At 50.1% G+C, this 25038-nt stretch overlaps 1 protein-coding gene across 1 annotated transcript in view; it reads left to right on the top strand.

Annotated features, from left to right (window-relative positions):
• The first annotated feature begins 4624 nt into the window (after positions 1-4624).
• Positions 4625-25038, top strand: part of CYTH1 (cytohesin 1) — a 69359-nt gene continuing 48945 nt past the window's right edge. Inside the window, exon 1 of the mRNA XM_033090350.1 lies at positions 4625-4755. Within this exon, the coding sequence (XP_032946241.1) occupies positions 4734-4755 (22 nt within the window). The 5' untranslated portion in view covers positions 4625-4733. The remainder of the gene's footprint in view (positions 4756-25038) is intronic.

The raw sequence follows: 25038 nt of genomic DNA, 5'->3' as shown, positions 1-25038 counted from the left end.
CTCTTCTTCTCACCCGGAGGGATTGCTCAGCCCTCGCTGCCCCGCCCACCCCCACCTCTGGCCTTGGCAGAGCTTTGAGCAGCGGCTCCAGAGGGGGGCTTACAATTCTGTCGAGGGGGGTGGGGCTCAGGATGTCATGGTTTCCTGTGGTTCTGTTGGCCTCAGCAGCCCGTGGACCTGAGCTTCTCCGGCTTTTGCCCTTGGCCCTTCTTTCCTCCCCCTGTTCCTTCAGCACGTGCGGGAGTGGGGTGCTCATACAGAGTGAAGACAGTGTCCCCTTTCTCACGAGACCCTCCAGCTTGCACCTCCTTCCTGGCACCCCTGCTGCCTCACTTATCCTCACGGGAGAAAAGAAAGGCGAGGAGGTAGAATCATTTGTTTGAGAACAAGGAACCAGATACAACAGGGCAGGAGGGAGGATAGAAAGGTAACAAAACGCCTTTGCCAAGTATCTAAGCACCCTCTAAAACTTTTATTTTAAACGTGAATTTAAAATAGGCAATCCGTGCATATGGTATATAATTTAAAAGCTATGCATGTCCCAGGGCTGCTATAACAAAGTCCCACAAACTGGGGGGCGCTTAAAACAACAGAAATGGATTCCCTCACAGGTCTGGAGGCCAAGGGTCTGAAACGAAGCTGTGAGCAGGGCCATGCTCCCTCTGCTGGCTCTAGAGGAGTTCTTCTTGGCCTCTTCCAGCTTCTGGGGTCCCTTGGCTTCTGGCCACATCACTCTGATCTCTGCCTCCATCTTGACATGACCTTCTCTGTGTGTCTCTGTGTCCTGATCTCTTCTTATGGGGATACCAGTCAGAGAAGTAGGGCCACCTCAATGACCTCAACTTGATTATATCTGCCAAGACCCTATTTCAAATAAGGTCACAATTCACGGGTACTGGTGGTTAGGGCTTCAATATATCTTTTCGGGGGACACAGCTCAACCCCTAACAGCATGGAAGGGTGTGCAATGAAGAGTCTCTCTCTCCTCTTTCCATGGCAACCGGCTCTCCTCCTGGAGGCAGGGTGGCCACCGGTCCCTTCTGTACCCTGCTAGTGAAGTCCATGCTTGTCCACCTGCATGGAAGCCACTGGCGGGCAAGGCTTTCCGGTCACTGTCTTCACTGATGTGTCCCCAGTACCTGGGGACAGTGCCTGGCACACCACAGGCCCCAAAACAAATATTTGTTGAATGGCTGTATATACAAGTATAAATGTATTGACGTAAGAGCGCCCGAACCTGTTGAGAATTTTATGAGTTTATTTGAGCCAAACTGACTCCATATGCCGGGAGCAAGATCTCAAATGCTCTGGAAAATAACAATTCTGCAGCTTCTTTTATACGTTTGAAATTAAGGAGGGGACGTAAGGAAGATGACATGGAGATGGGAGAAAGCGCGGTGGGGACTGGATTACAGGAGAGTTAAGATTATGTCCTCCTTTGGGGTTAATACCCTCTTCGAGGGACATTACTCCTGGCATTTCAAAAGATGCCCAAGAATAGTGGACAGGGCTGGCTTAAAACCTTTCACCAAAAAAATTACAGGCCTGGGGTGTGACTCCCCACCATGACCTGCCCAGTGAGGAATTTATGGTCAGATCACCCTGTGAGGTTACTTTCCTCAGAACCCCTTTTTTCTGCCCACAAATGTGTATCACATATACGTGAATTTGTATTACAATTGGAAATATACACCACCGTGGTGTCCTTGCTTTTTTCACTTCACGTGGCTTGGGAACCTTCTCATGTTGGTAGATTCTGAAATTAGCCTGTGCGTGTTCCCTTGTAGGAAAGTGTAATCCGGTAACTTGGCCCCTGTTGAATAGTGAGATTGTTTTGAAACACCACTGTATAAGCACAGGAAAACAATATACTTTGGGTTACCTCTGCTTAAAAGACATCCTTCGTAATTCGGATGTTTGAGATTATGATGTAAAGCAGGGTGGCAGAAGGGAGGCACCAACATAACAAAAAACTTGCTAGGGGTATCAACCACTAAGGTCGACAGACCACAGACAGGGAGGCCTGCAGGGAGCCCTGACCCATTTTCAAGGTTCTCTGAGGAGCAGTGAGGCTGCTGGGAGGCAGGGGGCTGAAAGGGTCCTCGCCACTGCGCCTGCGGTGCTTCCCGCTCCGGCCTTCCTCGCTGAGGTCTCCTTACACTCCAGGGGCTGAGGACACAAGTTGCTGGGACGCTCCCAGGGCTCCGTGAGCCTCGGTCTCCAGATCGGTGGTTGGGAAATAACGACTAACCATCTCTGTCAGGAATGGGATCCAATGGAGTGTCCCGACAGTGACCCACAGTCAGAAATACAGTGTACGTCCCTACTGAGGGGACACTTGTGTGCCTTCATACACAACCAAAACCAAACATTACCCTTATTACATGACAGATACTGTTTTTTCCCCATTCATTCTATCTTCTCTTCCTTTAATGATTGGTTTCTCAACCATGAAGAGTGGGGACCTGTAATCGAAAACACCGAAAACACCGTGGTAATGAAACAATGTAAGTTAAGGGGATTTGTAACTGTCAAGTACCCTGCTAATCGAGGTGATTCGTATCATATTCTTCCGCCTCCCAATCCAAATCTACTGGATTTGGGAGTTCAGATAACAAGCTGGGAGAATTAACATGGGATCTGAATTGCTTTCTTTCCTGAGTTTTGGTCATTGAGCAAAAGTTCCCATGGCAAGGCCCATGGCCTACTGCTAAGGTTAGAAAGCCAGCTGGAGAATGCCTGGAACCTTCTGGGGACTGGGGTAGAGAGTACCGTGTTTCCCGAAAATAAGACCTAGCCGGACAATCAGTTCTAATGCATCTTTTGGAGCAAGAATTACTATAAAGCCCGGTTTTATTTTATTACAATATAAGACTGGGTCTTTAATAGAATAGAATAGAATAGAAAATATGTATCAGGCCGTTTATTAATTTTTGCTCCAAAAGACGCATTAGAGCTGACTGTCCGGCTAGGTCTTATTTTCGGGGAAACATGGTAGTAAAGAGAGCAGGTGGCCAACCCGAGTCTCTGCTCCACTGTGATGAAGGGAGACTCTCCAGACAAAGCGGGTGACTCTACAAGTGTCCAAATCCAGGCCCATAGGAACGAAATGCAGCTGGATCACTGAGCATACCCACCAAAACGCAAGGATACATGGGGCCAAAATGTGACTCCCTGTCTAATGTCACCTGTAAAACTGGACAGTGTGGTGAAATCAGTGAAACTTTAAGCTCCTGAGTTCACCAGAACCAACCTTGCAGGAGGAGAAGGGTGAAAATCTATACAAGGGAAGTAAGTGCCTAATTTCTGGGATTATTCAAAAGAAGCATTTGGGGGATGTGCCTAAGGAAATAGAGACCACCTTAGACTTTCGGGGAACATCAAGTTTCTCCAAAGCCTGGGTCACTCAGTTCATGAGATTTAAGAAGGCTGCTTGTTTGTGAATGAGCCATTTTCTTAGCCACCAGAAGGGTGGGCCAGAGCTGCACCCCCGACAGGACATAAAGATTAGGGTTCCTTAGGCTGTGTTGAAATCCAGCTCATTTAACAGAATGCTGATAGCTGCGTAGAAGTCTAGTGGAAGTCGGCGACAGATCCGTCACTTCAGAGATCAATTCTGGGTGGAAGGCTCGATTTTGTAGGCAGAGGCTGCATTTTGTGGGTGGGAAACAGATCCAGGGGGTTGAGGCGTTTGCCCAGGTCGCGAGGCTCATCAGAGCAGATCTGGGATGAAAGCAGAGATTCTTCATTCACTTATTACTTTTCCATGAAAGGACATGACTTTTCTTTGTGTCCAGAACAATCGAGAAATCCTGGGAGGCACATTTTAGGGTTGGCCAGGAAAGAACTAGGTTGATGAGCGGGGTCTCACCTCTGATGGAGACTCCGAGGGGTCCTGTGGTATTTCCGGGGTCTTGGGCTGAGCTCTCCTCCAGCCGCAAATAAAACATGTAGGGAAGTCTAGAAACGTGCGATTTAAGAGGTGCTTGAATCAGGGTCACTAAAATCCTGAAATGCTGGGAGAGGAGGTGCCTCCCTTTGAAACGTGATCCAGGTACATAAGGAGGACCATGAAAGGAAGTATAAGGCAGTGAACTCGTAACATTCATTGTGCTAAGGTTCGGACCACAGACGTAAGGGAATGCAAGTGTCCTGCGGCCTCTGGCCGGCGACCCGGCTCGCCCAGCCAGCCGGGGAGGGCCTGACCGCGCGGCTGGCGGCGGCGAGGACCACCCTGCCCTTCAGCGCCGGGGCGCGACCTTGGGCCTCCGCGCGCCGCGGCGCTGCCCGCGCGGGGCCTGCCCGGACTCGCCAGTGGGAGGGCTCGCACCGCCCTGGTGAAACCCGAAACCTGCTCGGCCCGCCGGGGCGAGGGGGGTGGGGGCTCGGGCGAAGGGCGGGACCTGGGCGGGCACGCGTGCGCAGGCGTGTGCCAGGAGGCGGCCGCGTGCCGCGGGGCGGGGTGTGGAGAGGGGGGTGAGGGGAGGGCGCGCGCGGGCGGGGCCGTGGGCCCAGGGGCGGGGCCGGGGCGCTCGTGCGCAGGCGCGGGCCGGGAGGCGGCCGCATGCCAGGGGGGTGCGGACGCTGGCCGAGGCGGGCGGGGCGCCCCGCGGAAGGCGCGGGGCCGGGGGCGGGGCTCCGAGCAGTGCTGAGGCGAGCGGGGCCCGGCGCGGCGGGACGCGAGGGAGAGGCGGCCCGGCGTCGGCACCGGCACCGGCACCGGCACCGGCACCATGGAGGAGGACGACAGCTACGGTCAGTGCGGCCCGGCGGGGTAGACACTCCCTCCTTCGCTTCCTCTCTTCCCGGGCCGGGCGCCCGGCGGCGCCTCTGGCGGCTCGCGTTTCCCGGGAACCGTGGTGCGGGACGCGAGCCCGGGGGGCCGGACCGGGCGGAAGCCTCCGCAGGGCGGGGGGCGCTGGGAGGCTGAGGGCGCCCCGGTCTCCGGGGCGGGAGCCGGACGTCGCAGGGCTGGGGTCGCCGGGGTCGTAGTGTCTAGGTCGCCCGGGCAGGGACCGGGGGTCTCCGGGCCGGCGGTCGTAGGGCTGGGGTCTCCGGCCGCTGTCCCCCGACGCAGGCCTGGCGGTGCCCCCGCGAACGATCAGGCGCCTCTGCGCCTCCGTCCGCATTCTCGGTAGTTTCCGGCCCTTTTTGGTATTCGCAAGTTGTGTGCCCCGCTCCACGTCTTTGTCTGAAACCAAAATGAGAAAACTGCAGATCACTCCGAAGTGGACAGGCTTCCCCCAGGGCTGTTTCTGCGGCCAAGTTACCCGGGACTACGGTGCTGTCGGCGGCCACCGGTCGCCCGGTAGGTCCCGGGGAATCATTGCTGAGCGCGTTACGTTGTACAGCGGCTGCTGATCCAAAACACCTGTCTTTGGAGCTCGAAGGTGCTGGGACGGAGAACCAAGTTTGCATTTTCGTCTGTGCACATGGACACGGCAGAGTAATTGCACCACACAGATAGCGAAAACTTGACAAAAACTAACAGTGGCCAGTTTTCCTTCAGCTAACCTTATCCTAAGATCTGTCGGCCAACAGCGAGGGTTGTCCTCCCTCAAATAGCTTGAAATGGCAGACGTTGCAAAAGATTATTTGAAATGCTATAGTCAATTTATGAACATTTTATTCGTGAGGAATTTAAGAAAGAATGGCAACTGGAACAAATGGTGAATTTTTGTGGTTTGGTAGCAGAGTACAGATAGAGCAGAATTTAAAATGCTTATGCAGCTAAATGGAACCAAATCCTGGTTTATTGACTAACGCAGGTTAATGTAGGTTTTCTGCTTGTGTATGAGTAAGTCATTGAGAAACCGTTGACTGGCCCGAAGAGGTGGGTTTATGACCCGCAACTTGACCCTGAGCCACAGACGGGGATCCGCACAGCTGCTCTCAAGACTCATTCACAGCCTGAAGTCCAGAGCACGTTTGGGATGGGTGCCCATCAGATGTCCCCTGGTTACCTTTCAAGTAAAAGCCATGTGTGCTTTTTGTGTGTGTGTGATTGAAAATAAAAAATCACCCACTGGCAGGTTCCAAAAGATTTTGTCCATGAGAAACCTCCTTCCATTTTGTCTGCTTTTTCTCTGCCTGCTCTTGACATTTACTCTCTCTCAGACCCCTGTGTCCTGCCAGGCTTTCTTCTTGCCCTCTTCTGGTCTTACCTGCCAGGCGAGGCAGGACGCTGTTGGCCTGGTTGCTTTTAGTACAAGTGATTTCTTTGCCACCAGGCATGACATGAATTCGTACTTGGAAGGGGGTAAAATAGAAGCAGGGTGTATTCCTTCCCTCTGGTGTTACTGTAACAGACACGCACGAACATGGCGGCTCAAAACGATATAAATGTATTATGTTGAAGTCCAAATTTGGTCTCACCAGGCTAAAGTCAAGGTGTGTGCAGGGCTGGGATCCTTTCTGAAAGGTTTTAGGGGAACATCTGCTTCCTTGTCTTTTGCAGCTTCTCGAGGCCCCTCCCATCTTCATAGCCAGTGGGTGGTAGCATCTTCTCATTTCTCGCTGACCTCTGCTCCTTCTGAGGACCCTTGTGATGCCCTTGGACCCACCTGGCTAATCAGTGTAAGGGTCCGCAACTTGATTCTGCAATGACAGTCTGCCTTTGCCCCGTAGAGTGACACATTCCCAGGTCCTGGGGACTAGGACAGGGACATGTTTGGGGGTCCTTACTCTGCTGACCACACATAAAGATGGGGAAGAGGGTTATTCTTCTGTTTTATACAGTTAAAAAAATCACCTTCTTTGTATTTTGGAGAACCAGAAAGGTGGATTTAAGGAGGCTCCCCCACCCGCAGGCGCACCACACAAAAAGTACCTGCTGGTTTAAGGTAATCATAGGCAGAAGGAGATTCTGAGTTCTTTAAGGTTGGCCTTAGTTTCCAGAACTGCCCATTTCCCTCCTAAGTTTTACAGAGAATTTACTTTGAGAGATACAACAGTGACTCAGATTCCGTATTTCAAAAAGAAAGTGTGTCTGCTAAGGACTCAAAAAGCACCTAAAATGCCCTGTCCACAGGCTCCTTCAGAACTTCCATGGTTTCAAGAGTCAGCTGGGCCACAACCACTGTTTTTAACATAGTGTGTCTGGGGAGATGGGTTATGATTTCCTAGCTGCCACTGTTGTATTAAAACTCTTTAGAACATAACTCACAATATGCTGAAGAAAGAGGCTACGTCAGAGAGTTTTAGAGTTTTCCTGTTCAATTAAAGAAAATCTCAGAAACGCACCGAAAAACTCCACTGCCTGCCCTTTGTTCTGTGTAGCCCCAGGAACTGCACCTCTGAGTTCCGAAGCCCTTCCTGCTGTAGACGCCCCTGTAATAGCCAGTTGTTTACACTGAGGTGCTCAGCTCACCAGACAGGTGCTGTGTGTTTGCAACTCCACGTGTGGAATGGTATGCTGTGCTGTGAAGGCTGGGGCGGTGGGGGAAGAAGTCACACAGTCACTTAAAACTTATGTTTCTGGGAAAACATGTGGACTTAGTGATTTTCTAAAAGCTCAATTGACATTTTAAGAAAGATGTTCATGTTCCCTGTGGCTGATTGTTTATGTCCCTCAGTTTCTTCCTAAACACTGTGAAATAATTGGGAGGGTTTTTTTAAGGGCCACATGACCTCCTTGTTAGATCACTGTACTTCCTAGGCTTCACCGCTCTCGCAAAAGGAAGAGGTCTTTTGCCATCATAGGATATCCTGCCCAAGAAAAGGCTGTGACTCTGTTCCTCTTGGTAACTTCTGAACCCGAGCCGAGATTTTGAAGCTGCAGGCCGCCCCTTAATGGCTCCTGGAGCCCTTGGAAGTTGTACGTGAAAGTTGTTGTGAATGTGCCTTTTTGGAGGGTCCGTAGCTTGCGTGGCTTCTGATGCCAGGAAAGCTGCTGGGGAGGGTGCCGTGTCATCCTCTCTCAGGACCGGTTGTGAGGAGCTAGAGACTGGCAGGGTCATCCAGTAGTAACACTGCAAATGTTCGTGGATGTACCACAGCGATGACAAAATAATCCAATTTCTGAGCATGATTCTTAAAATCATCGAACTCACAGTACCGTTCAAGGCCTTTACTTCTCAAGCATAGCTTCGACTCCTCTCGCTTTTTATTAGCTTCAGACCTGTCCCTGTTCTGCAGCGTGAGGGAGAATTGGCCTTTCAGAAGCTTCTGTGGGGAGTGGAGATGTGATCCTCCAGGGAGGGGAGGTGGGGAGGGTCTGCCAGCAGAGGATAAACAGGTGTGGGCAGGGGTGAGCGCTGTGGTGGGATGGTGTGTGGGGGCCCGTGCTCAGGGGACATTTGCTGGTTCACTGAGTCTGTGCTTTCAGAACAAGCGTGGGGCCTGGAACCCAACAGAAGCAGCTCAGCAACTGTTGAGGGCATGCTAGATTGAACCCGGTTCTACGTGGCAAAAGTTAATATTCAGGGAGCTTGAGTTCTTCAACTCTCCATCCCAGCCAGAAACAGGAACACTTTTCTGTATCCGTTTGACCCTGGGCCAAACTAACTTTCTTTGTTTTTCTGTCATATTGATGACTCTCATTGTTCTCAAAGTTAATCATACACTTAATGATTTGTCTTTATTGAAAAGAATACAATTAAGTGAACTCAGCTTTCTTAGAAAATCTGGAACATACAAGGTTACCATACTTACTATTTTGTGGTCTTTAAGGTAGATTTCCAGGGGTGACATTAAGTTGCTGGAGGGTATAAACAGTTGTAGGATTCTTGATGCATGGTGCCAGTTTGCTTTCCCAGAGGGCGGTACCAGTGTACCCTGTTCTTAGTGGTGTATGGGGGTACATGTTCCATCATCGTGGCAAATGTGTCATTGGTGAGGATTAGCATTTGAAAGCTTTTTTTTTTAAAAAACCAATTTAGTGGTTACAAAATGGGACTTCATTAAATCTGTTGATGACTAGCTAGGTTGAAAACTTTTTTTTTTTTTTTTTTTTGCTTATTGGTGTATTATGACCTGGCTATTCAAGTGGGATGATGGTTTCTTTATTTACTTAACTGAGATTAACTTTTTTTATGGGCTTTATCTAATCAAGTGATTTATGTTTTTCTCTCTGGTATTTTAAGAATGGAGAAATATACGTATTCATTTTGAGGTTTGGGTCAGCTTTTGACCAATTGTAGTAGTCACTTATTTACCTTGCCTGAATTTTTCTCTTAAAGATTGAAGATCTCTCCAGCCATATATTGTCTTCTGGTTACATACAAAAGGTTTCTTTTAGAGTTAAGTAGCTCCTATCTGTCTGGGTTGTAAAGATAACTGCTTCAGTCTGAAGGCGTGTACCTGCCCCTTTCTAAATGTCCGGTCATCAAAACAATGTTGCCCAGGAGGTCTTTTTCTGGTATATTTCTTGCATTCAAGGTCAGATGGCTGGCTCTACGGTGAGAACTGCTGAATGCCTTCTGGGTTCAAGGGTGAGAACAAACATGTAGGTCAGTCTGCGGGGGAGGAGGGAGGAGACCCCGGTGAGGCTGAGGCTGGGAGCTTGAGCCCCAGCCCTGGGGGCAGAGTCTGCGCTCCTGAGGGCCTCCCCGCCCTTTCCTGCTTCCCCCCCACCCCCCAACCTGTCCATTTGTTGCCTTGCCACCCGGCTTCCTGAGTGTCTCTAATGATTGTTGCTTAGTTTCAGTTGCAATAATAGAGGCATGGAGGAGGTGGAAGATTACTTAGAAATAAATGTTCAAGAAGTGAACAGCACAGCCTCTGAAGGTGCTGATAACACTGCTTTGCTCCTCTCTGTGTTGACTAAAAACAATGCAATATAGGTTGACGGGCGGCTGGCGATTTCTGTCCCTCGTTATCCAAGCCAGTGTCATACTGTGTCTTTCTGCTTTGGCGCTAGTGACCTGGTTGTTAGCTGCCTTCTGTGACACCTGACTCCTTTAGCAGGGGTCAGGATATTATCTCCCCGAGTGAGTCTTTTCATGTTTTCCACTTTTTTTTTTTTTTGGTTTTCTGTTTCAGAAGCATACCTTTATCTGCCTTTGTCACAGTCCATATTGTAATTACTAATGTTGGGTGTGAATAATACAGTTGGTTTCCTGCTATTTAAAAAAACTGGCCTGGGGGTGGCTGGTTAGCTCAGTTGGTTCGAGTGTGGTGCTAGTAATAACAAGGTTCGATCCCTGCATGGGCCACTGGGAGCTGTGCCCTCCTTAAAAATGAAAAGAACATAAAAATGTAAGTACTGCCCCTCCAGTAGTACTGCTGTCACAGGTTTGCTTTCTGTGAGCACTTTCTCGGCCGTGTTAGCAACCACTCCCCGTCACACAGGCAGCTCCTGCTGCCATGGATGCTTTGAGCCCAGGAGAGTGGATGTGGCAGGTTGTACACGAAACCTCACGTAAACCGAGGAGAGCAGTCCTGCCTGGAGTTGGAGTGGGACTGGCTTGGGCAGCAGAAAGGTCACAGAAGACCTGGTGTCGGGAAAAGGAGCTGGTGCTACCGAGGGGCGTGTGGCACAGGAATAATTTCAGGCGAGAGAAGGAGCAGAGGCCAGGGGTGTGGAGTAACGGGGCCCTGGGATCAGGCCGTGGGGTGAGTGGTTCTGTGTGGCTGGGGAGGTGGAGGCAGGAGGCCAGAGGCAGGGCTGTAGGAGGCGGGCACAAAGCCCCGGAGACTTCCGTGTGTTGGCAAGGACTTGATTCTCTGGGCTACGATGATTATTTCGCATTTTAGAAAGATGCTTCTGACTGTGTAGTTCAGGTGGGCAGCAGGGAGAGCCACCGGGACTGTTGCAGCCGTCCGGGTGAGGTTGTGGTGGAGGCCGGCGTTAGGGCAGTAGGAGTGGGAGAAAGGGAAGAGGACCTGCCAGGTGGGTGAAGGACCTGAGATCCGTAGGATTTGGGTACCAGGGTTCCGGAGGGACATAGCATTGAAGGGAGATAAAGGAAACAGGGTTCCGGAGGTTTCTGTCTCGGGGTGACGGCTTGGAGGGTTCCCAGAGCGTCAGGAGTTGAGCACAGGAGCTCGGCTTCGGACACACTGAGTGGCGTTTTGAGGGACTTACAGACCGTGGATTGGGAGAGGTCCATTCGGCCTTTGAGTCTGGAACTGGGACTCAGAAGTTCTCACACAGGAGTGGAGGTGGCGGCCGCTGGGGGTGCTGCCATGGGCTGATGGAGAAGCAGTCCCAGGGCATCGTCTTGGGCAGGCCACCACGGAGGGGAAGCGGGGCAGAGAAAGAGGCCCGGAAAGGAGACTGCAGGCCGATACACGTCTTAATCTTCCAGGGAACTAGACCGAAAATGGACAGAGAGAGGGAGCAGCTAGAAGACGACGAGACGAGAAACTTGTTTGTAATCTGGGGACACTGAAGACTGTCTGTAGACCCTTTTTTGTAGACATTTGAAAACCCCACTGAACCAGCCTTGAATTACAGTACCCGTCGGCCGTGCTGTAAATCCAGGGGGCCCGCTCCCATTTCCCGGCGTCGCTGGGCCTCTGTGCACAGCAGCTGCCAGGCTGCATGTGTTTCCACAAGCTGTGAGCTGAAGTTCCTGTCCCTCGTGTTCTCTGCTTCCCTGAAGTACAGCTCCCCACAGCCCTCGGGACTGGAATTAGCGGTGTTCTTGACTTGCTGCTGCCTGCTGGGCATTTCCTTTGGGTACTTGACTGCGTCCTCATCTCAGGTTGAGCTGTCTGCAGGCATCCTGCCCCCTCCATTCTGGTCTTCCCTCCAGACTCCCCTGGTTTTTAAAAACTTTGATCACCATTTACATATCACCCCAGTTATTCAGCCTGAAAAAACATTCGATCCCTTTCAGTTTCTTTCTGTCTAAATTGTTTCCCAGCTCTAAAATCCGTCTGTCTATTCAACCTCCCCTTCATTATCTTCTTTTTGTGTCTGGGTATTTGCTTGATTCTGGGGCTGTAAGAGTTTTAAAATGCAGGCCCTGCTTTCAAGAAGCTCACAGTGTAGGGGGATTGACAAGTTGAAAATGTTCAAGAATACACAACAGAGGCCGTGCTGGAGGTGGAAAGGTGCTGTGGGCACCTGGGGGACGCCAGTTCTCAGTGTTTCGGGGAAGAGACACTTCCACATAAACAGCCTGCCTATGGGATCAGGTGGGCTGGCCGGCCCGGGCAGGGTTCCCACCAGGCTGTTCCTGCCGTGGTGGGGACCTGCTGGCTGGGCACAGAGCGCCCTGCTAAGCGGTTTTCATGTGTTCTCATTTGGTCCTCACAGTAACGCTGTAGGGGAAACACAGCATGCCCGCTCACGGGTGAGGAACTCGACACGGGAGATGTATTTGTGTAAAGTGACCTGGCTGCTTGGCAGGGGAGCGGGCATGGGGACCAGATTCCTCGGGCCGCGGCGCCCACGCTCCAATCACTTCTGTTCTTATCCCTTTGTTCCCCCGCCCCATGTCCTATACTTTTCTGTCCTTTATATACTTTTTATAACTCTGTTGTTCTCCTGAATTGGGGTACAGTCTTGGCAGAGTTGGAACAGTCTTGGGCTACCGTGTCTTGGTGGAGTTATAATAGTTTTCTGGTTTACCTATGTTAGGGGTTGTTAAATAGGTTTGTGTCGAACGCGCCCGGTGTTAATCTTCGGGCTGTGACTTGAGAGTTTGCAGGGCCCGCAGTAAAGCCAGCGTCTCGTCCTTCTGTCGGGCAGTACTGGTCGAGACGCGGACCTTCCCTCCCCTGGCATCTGGGGTGGGGACAGCAGGAGTTACCCGCCTGCCTGGCCTTTGGTGACCCCCTGGAGCCAGACACATGTTGTGGTTGGGCGACCAGGGTTTGTAGGGGAAACGCAGGTAAGCAGGTAAAGGTTGATGTTAGAAACCCTGCCTCTTGGAAGCCCGTGCTGAGGGCTGCCTTTCGGCATTCCACGGACCTTTCGCGTCACGCCTTGCCTTTTCACCCTTTATGACGAAATACAAGAGGCTAGTGAAAGAAGAAATTCCCCAGTGAAGCAGCGAACGCTGGGGAAGAGTCGTGTTTCCTCAGGGGAATGAGTGTCTTCCAGCGTCTTCCTGCCCAGGCTCTGACTTTGCAGCCTTGTCTCCGGTCAGGAGAGGCTGGGTTTTGAACGTGGCCTCAACAGGACACAGTCCCCTGTGGGGTCACTGAGGATTCTGAGATGAGACTTCAGCTTTGCGGGTTCAGAAACAGACTTTGGGGCCTAAATTCATACCCGGTGAGGGAGAATGCCGATTTATTACTGTGTTTGAAGGAGGTTTTAACACGAGGCTTTGGTCACGGGGCTGCTCTCAGCCCCGCTGTGGCAGCACCTGCAAGAGGACGGGTTCAGGACCCGCAGGGAGCTGGGACAGCCTCCTGGTGTTCACCACCTGTGGCCCCCACCCGACTCTGTGTCAGGGTGACACTGAGGACGTGCAGTGGCCTTCTCAGTGCCCTGGGCCCTGCTTTTGGAGATGAAGCCCTCCCGGCTGACTTGGTGGCCGTGTCAAGTCAGTCACGTTCTTCTCCATGGTGACGTTCCTGATTGTGGGGGGGTGACCTCTTCAGCCTGTTCAGTAACTCTGACAAAGACTTCAGTGGTTTCCCCGTGTGTCCAGACCATGGAGGAAGCGAAATTCTGCAGAGCGTCCTAGGACTGGAATGGAAAGATTGTTGTAGGCACTTAATAGTCTCCCAGTAGGAATAGGGGTTCCAGAAGGAACCCCTCGCTGGCTGTGTGTGCACAGGAAGGTTCCGGTGAGGCTGCTGGGGCCTCAGCGAGGCCCAGAGATCTGGCCTCACTCCGGGGCAGCGCCCCCTCTGGTGCTGCAGCCCCCCCACCCCGCCCCAGGCACCCCCGCCCCACCAGACCTCCCTCTCAGAGGGCCTCATGGTTAATCCCTCACCAGCTTTTGCTCCAATTCCCCCTCTCCCAGGGGGCCTTACCCAGATCGCCAACTCATTAAGCAACCTGGGCGCCCCTCTCCTCACCTGCCCCCCACCCTGCTGGGCTCCCCAGCACTCCCTGCTACGGCTGGTTTCTGCAGCTCAGATGGGAGCTCGCAAGGGAAGGGCTCTCTGTCCTTGTCATGAGAGGCAGCCCAGAGGACTGCAGGTGGCCCTGCCCCCACGGGCTCCGAGTTTGGGAATGACTTGTTAAACCCGTACTCCCCCGTCTGCTTCTGATGGGGAAACTGAGGTCATTGGAGTCGCTCTGGTCGGCCGGTGAGTTGCAGTTGAAATGGGGAGTTCGCCCTCTTGCCTCGTGGTCTGAGGTCCCATCTCAGTCTGGTGTTTCGTGGTTTATTTGGGGGCTTGCTTTTTGCTGCAGCTGGTGGTGGTCCTAACCAGTTAGGGGGTCCCTCACCGTTGACTTGAGGGAGGGTCATGGGGACACATTCCGTGATTCAGAGATTTCAGTGCAAATGTTCAAAGGGACATGAGATGACAGGTAGGCTTATTCTGTTCCTGACAGGTGAGTGGCAAAGAGGCGTGTTAAGAGGGGCTGATACAGCCTGCAGGGAGGTGCTGTGTGCTGTGTCTGCTTTATTCTGGGAAGTATTTGACAAACGTTTGGGGCTTAAACAGAATTAAAAAGTGGTCATTGGTTGTTTTCGTGATGAACGAACTCATCGGGCACCCGGACCTCTCGTTAGAACGGCACTTGGACGCGGGCTCTTTTCTGGCCGGTGCCCATGCTCGTCTCCTCCGGCTGCTGTGACTGCCACACATTCAGGGCTTTGACAGCACAGCGGACGTCTTTACTGTTCTGGGGGTCGCCAGACAGGGATGGGTCTCACAGCTGAAATCAAGGTGTCGGCAGGGCCGGCCCCCTCAGGAGGCTCTGGGGAGAGTCCGTGTCCTTGCGTCTTCCACCTCCCAGAGGCCAGCACACCCCCGGGCTCACGGCGCCATTCCATCTGGAGGCCTCGCATCTCTTTCTCTGACATGGACGCTCCCGCCTCCCGTTCGGAGTGGAAGGACCCTGTGGTGACGCCGGGCCCATGGGACAGTCTAGGGTGATTGCCATCGCTAGGTCAGGACAACTTCAGTTCCACGCGCACCCTGCTGCCTCCGCCATGGGGTTGAACAGACCCATGTGTCCCAGGGGTCAGGATGTGGACATCTTCCCGGGTCGGCTGGTGGTCTGCTGACCGTATGCACCTAGTGCTTTTGTCCCGAGCACGTTTGTGTCCTCACAGGACAGTTTAGTCTTTGGTGCATCTCTCTCTCTTCCTGAGGAAACATTCCACGTGGATACTAAGCTCAGGCTTACAGCACCCGTAGGCTTTGTCTGGTGAAGCATATCTGGTTCTAGAAGAGCGTTCCCCATTCAGAGGCAGGAGAAGGCGTGTGCAGAGCAGCAGGGCGTCGACCCACACATCCTGTTTCTGTCCTCAGCACCCTGTTTGTCATGAGATGACTAGAACACAATGTCTTGGGTCGGAAGTCCGCCTCGTTGCTGCCCTTTCTGAGGAATGTGGTACTTGCTTTGATAGTAAAGAGAATTTTTCCTGGTTTTCGGCAGTGGAAACATCCCTGAACAGTGGAGCTGGATGGGAGAAGGAGCCCATTATTCTAGGAGGAGATACTGGCAGGATACTGTCCAGTGATGATTTTCCCAGATGGCCGCCTTTTGTCCTCATGTCACGTGACGGACAGCTCCGTGTTGGAAGAAGCAGGCTAGGTGCTGTCACTTTTTCACGAATCCGTGTTACATGCTCCTTTGGTTTAATTTTCACCCTGAATATATTTCAGGGATACAAAACCGAGTTTTTGGCTAAACACTACCGTTCTTTCCTTTTTCTGATACAGCTGTAATCTCCCATTTTCTTAAACACATAAATGTGTGTATACATAGCATTCTGATAAGAGGAATTTAAACTTCTACTTTTAAAACATTACAAAAACAACACATCATCATAGGAAAAAAAACCAATTGGTGGAGAAAAACAGAGAGTTAAAAGTTCCTTTTGATTTTTAAAATGGTTTTAATAGGTTCCAGGAAGTTGGAGCAGTTTCGGTTCTCTGTGTTATCTCCAAGGTCAGTTGATTTCCACACCAAAATAGGTTGCACGTCCCCCAGTTCCAGCCTGGAGCAGCAGGACTGAAGAGCACAGTCCCTATGAGACTTAGTTACGCTTGGAGATCCGCAGCCTGGACCAAACCACAACCTTAGAACCATCTGGACTCAAAAGCCTGGGAAGCACAGGTGTGCAGAGACGTTTGCTGCAGCATCGCTACCTGTGAGCGGGGACGTGGCTGCAGCATCGCTACAGGAATCAGGACTTGGGAACCGCTCACATTGGTATTTTATCAACTCACATTGGTATGTGCAAAGAGAAACCTCTATAACCTTCATAAGGATTCAAATCAAACACTGAAACCAAAACTAAACGGTGGCCTGAGGAGAAGGCAGAGGGGAAGGGGGCTGGGCAGGGATATCTTACAGTTTTTACAGATGAGTGTGGAGGTTGTGAAGATAAACATTATAGAGTCTGTCTTCTTGACAATAAAAATGATGGTGACTAAATAATGGTTATGTTTGGATGAATTTTGATTTCAGGAATTGATGTCATCAGACTTATTTGGTATCTGTGTAGAGTCACTTTTTACTTAGGTTTAAAAATCTTAAGATCTGTTGTGGGATTTTTGTTTGCTTTAGAAAAAAGCGTTTTAAGCTAGTAAAATGCCATTGCATTCTCTGTTAAACTGCAAAACCTAGCTATTTGGATGAGGCCAGAGTTAAAACAGCAGTGGTCAAAAGTAGGGAATTAAGTAGTCCCTGAGTCTTTAGCCTTTATACATGCAGATTTGTAAAATAAACATGTGTTTCCCAGGCCCAGATGGGTACCTTTTGTCGTTGGAGTAGTCAGGTGCCCCAGGCAGATGGATGTACAGAAGTGGTTTGTTTAACCTACTTGTCTGAAGCCTGCAACCTAGTAAATTGGGATTAGAAAGCCGGCTCCCATACCTGGCTGATCTGCCATATCACCTGCGTGAGTTTTTTTTAAACAAGCAATTTATTCTGGAGCCGCACTCTAGCCATACCTGATGGCCCAGCATCCTCCAGGGTTAGGATCCAAGAATGAACAAAGAGCGAACGAATGAAAAAAAGAACGAATGAAGGAACAAATACATGAACACGTATTTTCAAAGGTCCTGAGTTTGCGAAGCCCAGTGGTAGAAGGCCCAGCTCAGGAACCTCTCACCAGCCCTCCTGGGGGCCACGCTGCACAGCCCTGGCCTTGGTCGGCCTGGCCAGAGATGGCTCCCTTCATCCCGTCATTTCCTGTGTTGATTGTATGAAACGACGGTGTGAGGATTTGTGTGTTCAGGATTGTAGGAAGGGCTGGCTGAGCGTTACATGCATTTCTCCAACTGTACCCGCCTGATTGATGTGGTTTTGCTTTAGACCATTCAGAATTCCCCTTAGACAGTTTTTGAGCTTGCAAGCAGAGGTTTTTTTAAGAAGAGGCTCGGCAGATCAAAGCAGCAAAGCAATAACCAAGCTTGGTTTTTTTGTTTTTATTTTTAATAACTCCTATTATAACTACCAAGTTTATCTACGTCCCCATTTCAGCTTCCCCAAGAGTCTATATAGTTGGTGTTTGTTCCTTTTAGAAGACACCTTTCCTTGTGTCACTCTGTTGCTAGGCAGCCGTGGACAGGTGCCATCTTAGAGCTGTGACCTGTACAGCATAGGAAGTGACCAAAAAGATTCTTCCCCTCCCCCTTCCCCACTTGGGACTGGACTGCCGCAGGTCGGACCTGCGGGAGAACCGAGGCCCACGCACCTTGCCCGAGGTGTCTACTCAGGAGCTGTCGGCATCTCCTCAGGGGCTGTTGGTAGGTAGTCTGAAAATTCAGCCACTTTAGGTGGTGTGCTAGGATTGGCTGCAATTGTGTCTATCCTTCTTGCTTTAGCACTTGGCAAACTGAAAAAATGAGTAGTACGAAAATCTTCCAAACACATGCGCAGGAGAGGGAAGGATGTTGTGAAGCCCCACGGAGCCGTCACCGTGGCCATTTTGGTGGAATTTCCTTTCAGTCTTTTTTTCTGTGCCTATTCCTACATGTTCACCTGTCTTCAGTACGTTTTGGAAATTGTAGGCGCAATGAATGGATTCAGTTCAATTTCAGAATAAAAAAATAAAAAAATAGTTCCAGTCATTTTGTGGAATGTTTTGTAGGGTTTTTTTTTGTTTGTTTGTTTTAACACATGTATTTTTCTTTGCCATTAAATTTTGTGATGAACAGTTTTTTAGTGGCATCTGACAGGGAAGGAGCCCGTCGTCACAGGACAGCAGGAGGAGGGGACCTCATGGGAGAGGACAGGAGGGCTGCCGCCTCTCCACAGCTCCCCAGGGGCTGGAAGCAGGTAGCGAAACTCACTGGGTCAGAACCACACGGTTGATGACCTGTAGCACAGCAGACAACAGGGTTCAGCCCTGGAGTGCAGCCTTCCCTCACCCCCTCACCCCTGTCCCACGGGTGTGACATGATGGGCCCCGACGATGGCCACTCTTGAATTGGGTTGGTCTGCAGCTGAGGAGCCAAGGACCAAGGGCTGGTACCTTCCACAGCAGCAGACCAGCCAGGCTCCTCCCCTGGGGGCCAGCAAGTGGTGCTGTGTGGTCTCCTTGACCAACCAGATGTGACAGAAAGATGTGTGGGTGCTGGGCCCACAGCGGCCTGTCTGCCACACGCAGCAGACAGGTGCACCGCGATTTAATTAAACGTTCTCTCCTGTCAGTTATTTAGAAGTTTCCACTTTGTTCCTGTGACAGATAACGCAGTAACATTACTGCTTGCAAGACTTTGCACATGTTTCAGATTATTTTCTTATGTAGATTCCCGGAAGAGGAACCTGTGGGTCATTGAGTTCAACTTTTTATTTTTAATCTTGCTGTGCACTGCTAAATGACTTTCCAGAGAGTTCCATCAGTTTACCTTCCACACTAGTACCTGATGGTATTTGTTAATTTACCCTTCCCAACACCGGATTGTTTTTAATCATTTAGCTTTTTGATACAACTTTTAAATAATGTTTTTCCTCTCCTTTCTCATTGTTGGGGAGGTGAGCTTTGGCTAGACCTGCCTGCTGTCGTGTCAGTCAGGATGGGGAAGTTACAGCAGCTGCTTTCCCCGGTCAGTTTTTGTTCACTGGATCAGCAGATAGTTTTTGAATGCCTCTTAGGAGCTGGACCCTTTCTGCGACCTAGACGTGACCCTTCTGTTCTAGATGGAAGAACTTTGACCTTTAACCAAGACAAGGAGCTGGTTTCTCTGGATAGTGTGTGTTTCATCCATTTCATTTCTCTGCCAAGTTCCCATGAGGGTTTCTTAAGAGTTAAGGTTAAGGTGAGAACTCGTTGTCTGCTTTCCACCTGTGGGTAATCGTAGTCTAGTTTTTGCCATGTTTATTGGACACTGGCCAGCAGTTGACCTCTGTGTTCCCAACTTCTCAGCGTTTGTGTGTCACCTTGCAACCGACACAGCCTTTTCATAGATACCTTCTCTAAAATGTGTTTAAAACTTGAAAGTGAGTGCACATAAATCATGATTTAGTTCTGAAAAGAGGTTTTAAAATTCTTTTCTGTCAGGATAGGGGGACAGTGCCTATTCAGGGATATCCTGGTTGAAAGGAGTCAAACTTGACTGCTAACATTGCCTTTTAATACGCTTTCCAGAACGTGCTGTTACAGATCTTGCATTAGTCAGCCTTAATTCTTACTTTGGCCATTTTGGGCCTTGGACACATTCTCTGCCTTCTCAAGGGGTACAGAACGGGGTGATGACACAGTCAGATCTGCCTCTCGGTCATCGTGAAGGGCCCATTGAGGTGCTCCCTGCACATCGGTTCGGGGGTTGACATGTGGCAGGTGCCTGGGGAGTCAGCAGCAAGGGCCACGACAGACACTCTCGAGGGCCGGGCACTGCCTCTAAGATGCCAACAGTGACATTGAAACATCACTAGTGGTGGCAAGTCCATTAATACCGATTTATCTGTTGGCTACAAACTGTACAGGTTCCCCCTCGTAGATTTTAAAAATTAACTTTGAAGGTATAATTTGCATAGAATAAACTGTATCCTTCCACAGTGTAGAATTTGAGGAGCTGTATTTGACTGACTTGTGCACCAGTAAAACCATCACAGTCACACTGCAGAACCCTGGCACTGTCCCCCAAAGATGCTGCACGTCCACTTGCAGCCCAGCCCATGGCAGGCACCCGCTGATGTGCTTTGTGTCACCCTAGGTTCCCAGCCAGCGTCCCCCAGAATTTTACACAGACGGGGCCATACACTGCAGTGCGTTCTCTGTGCCCGGCCCCCATCAGCATGCAGTGTGTGCGACCGTCGTCGGAGGTGTCGCGTGGGTCACCCCTCCTTGCTGAGCGGCACTCATTCCCCTGTCTGGATAAACCGTGTTATTTAGCTGTCCACCTGTCATGGAAATGGAGGTCGTTTCCAGTTTGGGCCATTGTAAATAAAGCTGCTGTGTGTATCCTTCACAAGTCCTGTGGATGTGTTCAAACAGTTCTCCAGGTTAACACCTGCGAGTGGGTCAGCTGGGTCGTATGGCAGGGATTTTCTTCTCCCCGTAAAAATGTTAGATTATACGTAAAATGTAATAGAGGTAAATAAGGAATGGTATGCACAAGTGGTATGCAACTAGTTTTAAAAAAAGTCTTTTAAAAAGCTTTTATTTAATGGAAGTATGATATGCGAACTGGCTAAAGAATGTTTAAGTATGTTATTTTGCATCAATCAAAAAAAAATTCTGGATTTACCTGAAAAAAAAAGTGACATAAAACTTGAAGCAGTCACAAACTGAATGAAAAAAATCTTTTTTTTTGTTCCTGGAGTAAAAGTCATAATTTTGTATAGTAGTGCCTCGGTTTTTGAACATCTCCGTTGACGAACATTTCAGTTTACGAACACTGTAAACCCAGAAGTAAATGCTTTGGTTTTCGAACACGCCTCGGAAGTCGAACATGTCACGCGGCTTCCGCTGAGTGCAAGGTCCTCGGGCCTAGCTGTTGGTTTCAGAACTCGAATGGTCTTCCGGAACGGATTACGCCCGAAAACTGAGGTTCCACTGTACTTCCTTAAAATAGGAGTGAAAACTTCATGCAAAAATTTTAAAGTATAAATTCTCATGGGTGGACAAATCCACCTAAGAGCACTGCAGAAATCAGGGGAGATGCTGTAGTGGCCTTCTGGAAAGTTCTGTCAGCATCATGTGCATCCTGCTCCTGTGCGTCCCCTATTCAGAGTTTGTCTGAGCGAATGTCTCTTGGTAGGTTGTGGCTTTTGTCCATGACATGACACTTGTGAGACAGCCTCAATGGTCACTTTGTTCCCAGAGTGTGGCTGGCTGGAGGATGGGAACCCTTCCGTGTCATCAGCGGGCACTTGCCACCGACTGGGTTAATTACACCACTGCCACTCATGGGGGGTGGGGAGAACTTCGTCTATTTTTTAAAGGGAGTATTCTAAAACACCGTTTTAGAACAGTACTGTTGTTGAGGGGTTTTTGGAGTTTGAACTACCAGGTAGATGGTGTTCTACTTCAGAATTAAGGTGTTAATTAAGGGTTTTTCTAAAGAATCAGTGATTTTTGTCCCCAGACGAATTAGGTGGTAGGGGGTAAAAGTAATTTAACCTAGTTTAAAGTTGGGGACATTGGTCTTTTCATAATTGCCGCGTGGTAAGTCACCTATTTAGTCCACTTAGTGCCCACCTTATTCTGTTCTGTTCGCATTGTTACTGCTGGATCGTGGCTGGTCTCTTCGGGTCAGGCTCCCACAAGGGTAACAAGGCGTGCCGGCAGGCATCTCGGGTCCTTCATTTACGTCTGTCAGCCTTTGGGGTGGGACGCGATGTCCTCACGTGCCCGGTGACCCTGGCCATGGACAGCAGAGACGTGGGGAAAGGGAGAGCAAATGTCTGGGGGGGAGATTTGCTAACCCCTGAGTACACGCTTCTCATGTGTTCCTGCATGTTTGGCTCCCCAGCCGAGATCACCCGTGACTTTGGCAGAACCGCCTTGTACTAAACTAATAGGAAGTTTCATACTCCATCCCTGCCTGTATGTGGCTTTGTAGTACATGGCTTTGCATTGGATCAGGCAGTTACGTGGTCAGTATAAAGTTTACTCTGCACAGTCACGCTGTTGTGAGAGGTTGGTGACGTTATTTACATTTACGTGGTCAGAGTTACAAACTAATTATGTGCTTTCCAAGGTTCTTTTTGTCCTCTTAACCTTTGGCAGCGTTGTTTATCTTCACAGTCCTAAAACCAGTTCATTGATGATATCTTCCTCCAATTAAATACTTTTTGAAGGTAATTTCTAAGAAAATCATTATGAAATGCATATGATAAAGCTCTTTACAGTGGTAGAGAGCGATCAATGAAATTTCTTTCTTTCCCTTCCATGCTCTGAACCCCTGGAAACAGAGAAAGGGGTCGGTCAGAAGGCGGGGCTCACTGTCAGGTTTGGACCTGGTGAGGAAGGGACGTGGAGAGTGCCCCGACCTCAGCCACGGGCACAGGTTGCAAGTTTGTAAAGTGGGTTCCTCCCTATTTCTTCCCCGATAGTAGGATCTTTTGAACATTTCGGATTATCGTTTGATATAACCAATAGTTTTAAGTACCGCCTGTCCTCTGGTGTCCCCCAGATTTATACGGCCGGTACTCCTCGTTATTTGTAGATCCCATATTTGTGAATTTTCCTGCTCGCTAGCATTTACTTGTAATCCCCACTCTCCACGGTCATGTGTGAACTCATGCAGGGCAGTGAAAAGTGTTGAGTGGCCGCCGCAGGTTCACAGGTGGCTCTGCCTTCTGTAGACAGGGGTCCTTTAGCACTCAGCGCCACATTCTGCGCCTCTTGTTGGTGATGGGCTGTTTAAAATGGCCCCCAGTGAGTGCTGAAGTGCTGCCTGGTGTCCCCAAGTGCAAGAAAGTAGTGATGTCACCCACGGAGAAAGCACGTGTGTCAGATGAGTTTCCTTCAGGTGTGCGTTCAGTGTCAGTGAGGCAACAGACGATAAGGTGTCCTCAACCAGAAACACACCTAACACAAGCTTCTGTGCTGACGTGTTGAGGACCTGTTGGGATGGGGCCCGCAGGCCCCTGGCCCTGTATCTGTCCTGGGAGCGCTGGTTCAGTGGTCGCCAGCTGGGCGTTAGCAGCGACTTCCGAGGACATCACGGGTCACGAGCTCTTCTCCTCACCCTTCCGGCCCTGGGAGCTCACTGCCTCACTTGTCACCCCTCGCCCCGGCCGTCGGAAGCGTCTCGCACAGCAGAGCCCGATGTGCCCAGTCCTAGGAAACAGCATGGCCCTCCACCTCGGGGTGCTCGTCGAGTGCTGGGAAAGCAACCCCGACTCCTCTCTTTCTCTTGTCTTCCAAGTTCAGCTCATTAATAATATGCTCATTCTGCCTCCAAACATGTTCTAAAGTCCTCTGCTTTTCTCCATCCCTATTGCTCCCGTGGGAATGGAGAGGCCCGCGGGATTCCCGGGGCACCTGTTTCCCGCTCCCCCTGTTGGGCACGGCACGTGGGAGACCATACTGGCGGTTGATTCGCTGGCCCTTCTCAGGCTGAGGCGGCGCAAACGGGCTGAGAACTAGTGTGTGCAGTAAGTGTTTGGTATCATTGTAGGAGCACTGGTGTTTCTGTGGGTAATGGTAGTCACTTCTGCAAACTGAGAACTGCTTCTAAACCTGATAGGAGTATTTGGGGGACTGGAAAAGAATGTTTTTAGGGAAAATAAAGATCTGAACAATAGTGTAAGAGCTTGAAGAAAATTTTGAAGAAACGCCCTTTTGAAAATAGATTGTTAGTTTTCTTGTTTGTTTTGCTTTTTTTTACTGAAATCACCTGCCTTCTGAAACAAGGAGATTCTGTTTTAGACAAAACAGGGTTTCTGCTTAGTTTGTTTTAAAATCGGTACCAGACATCAAGAAGCTGTTTGGACTGGCTTGACTTCTGTGCTGTTATCTTCTGCCTCCCTCGCTCTGCCCACGAGAAAATGTGGGCAAGGTCCGCCTTCCTCGCCAGTTCCTCTGTCATGTGATGGCTGCAGCTGCGCTGTAGCTTTGCTGTGTGTCAGCGGGGTAGAAGCAGGGTGGAGTGCATGGATTCTGTAACGTTGGCCTCGTGATTCGACAAAGAGAGGGAGTGCTGTCAAACCATTGAGGCAGAGGGGAGCAGAGGAGACAGGCAGGGTGCGCCGTGCTGTTGCGCGCGTCCGCAGCGCAGGCGGCAGACTCCTGACTGATCCCCCCGCGTACACACTGCCCCTGTCACTGGTGCAGAACTTCACTTTCATAAACACACTGGAGTCTCACCCTGTCGTGTAATTGTCGCATACCGAGTGAACATTTTTTTTAAAAATGGCTAACTGGACTTGGTTTAGTGGTGCACAGGAAACCCAGGGAATTAATCTCACCACTCCCTGTGTTAATTTTGTAGTGAAAGTACCAGAAAGGTCATTTCTGGAAGCACCAGTTGAGTTTACAGTGAACTCTGGTGCTTGGGTGCATTATTGAATCCAGTAAACTCTCCTGTCGTCTTAGTCACCGTTGCCTCCTGCAAAACCGGGATCTTGAACCATCTCCCTTGTGCCCCAGGCCAGGGTTGAAACCATCCATTCATCACAGTGGGGTATGACTGTTTGTACTCAGCTGATGGCGTCACACCTAGAGCGGTTGCTCTGATTACCTGAGACATCGAAAGCTAGCTCAGCCGGCACTTGGTAGCACAGAGAATGGGTGTCTTAGTCCACAGAATCATAAAATGTGTAGAAGTGAAACTCATCATGAATCTGGGTCAGCACCTTCAGTGTGTGGGAGGAGACTCTGGAGCTGGACTGAAGAACGGGTAGGTTTCAAATAGGAAAATAGAAAACATTCTAACGTTTCTTTAACACTGACACATACACGTAGTTTAAAAGATTGTACACACAAAAATTTACATGAATGCTTCTAACAGTATTATTCATAATAAGCAAATATCTATCCACCGATAAATGGAGAAACAAAATTAGGTAAAGCCATTCAGTGGACTTTCATTCGGCCGCAAAAAGGAATGAAG

This window comes from Rhinolophus ferrumequinum, chromosome 21 (genome assembly GCF_004115265.2).
Source record: "Rhinolophus ferrumequinum isolate MPI-CBG mRhiFer1 chromosome 21, mRhiFer1_v1.p, whole genome shotgun sequence".
NCBI lineage: Eukaryota > Metazoa > Chordata > Mammalia > Chiroptera > Rhinolophidae > Rhinolophus > Rhinolophus ferrumequinum.
This window is presented reverse-complemented; position numbering and strand designations above follow the sequence as displayed.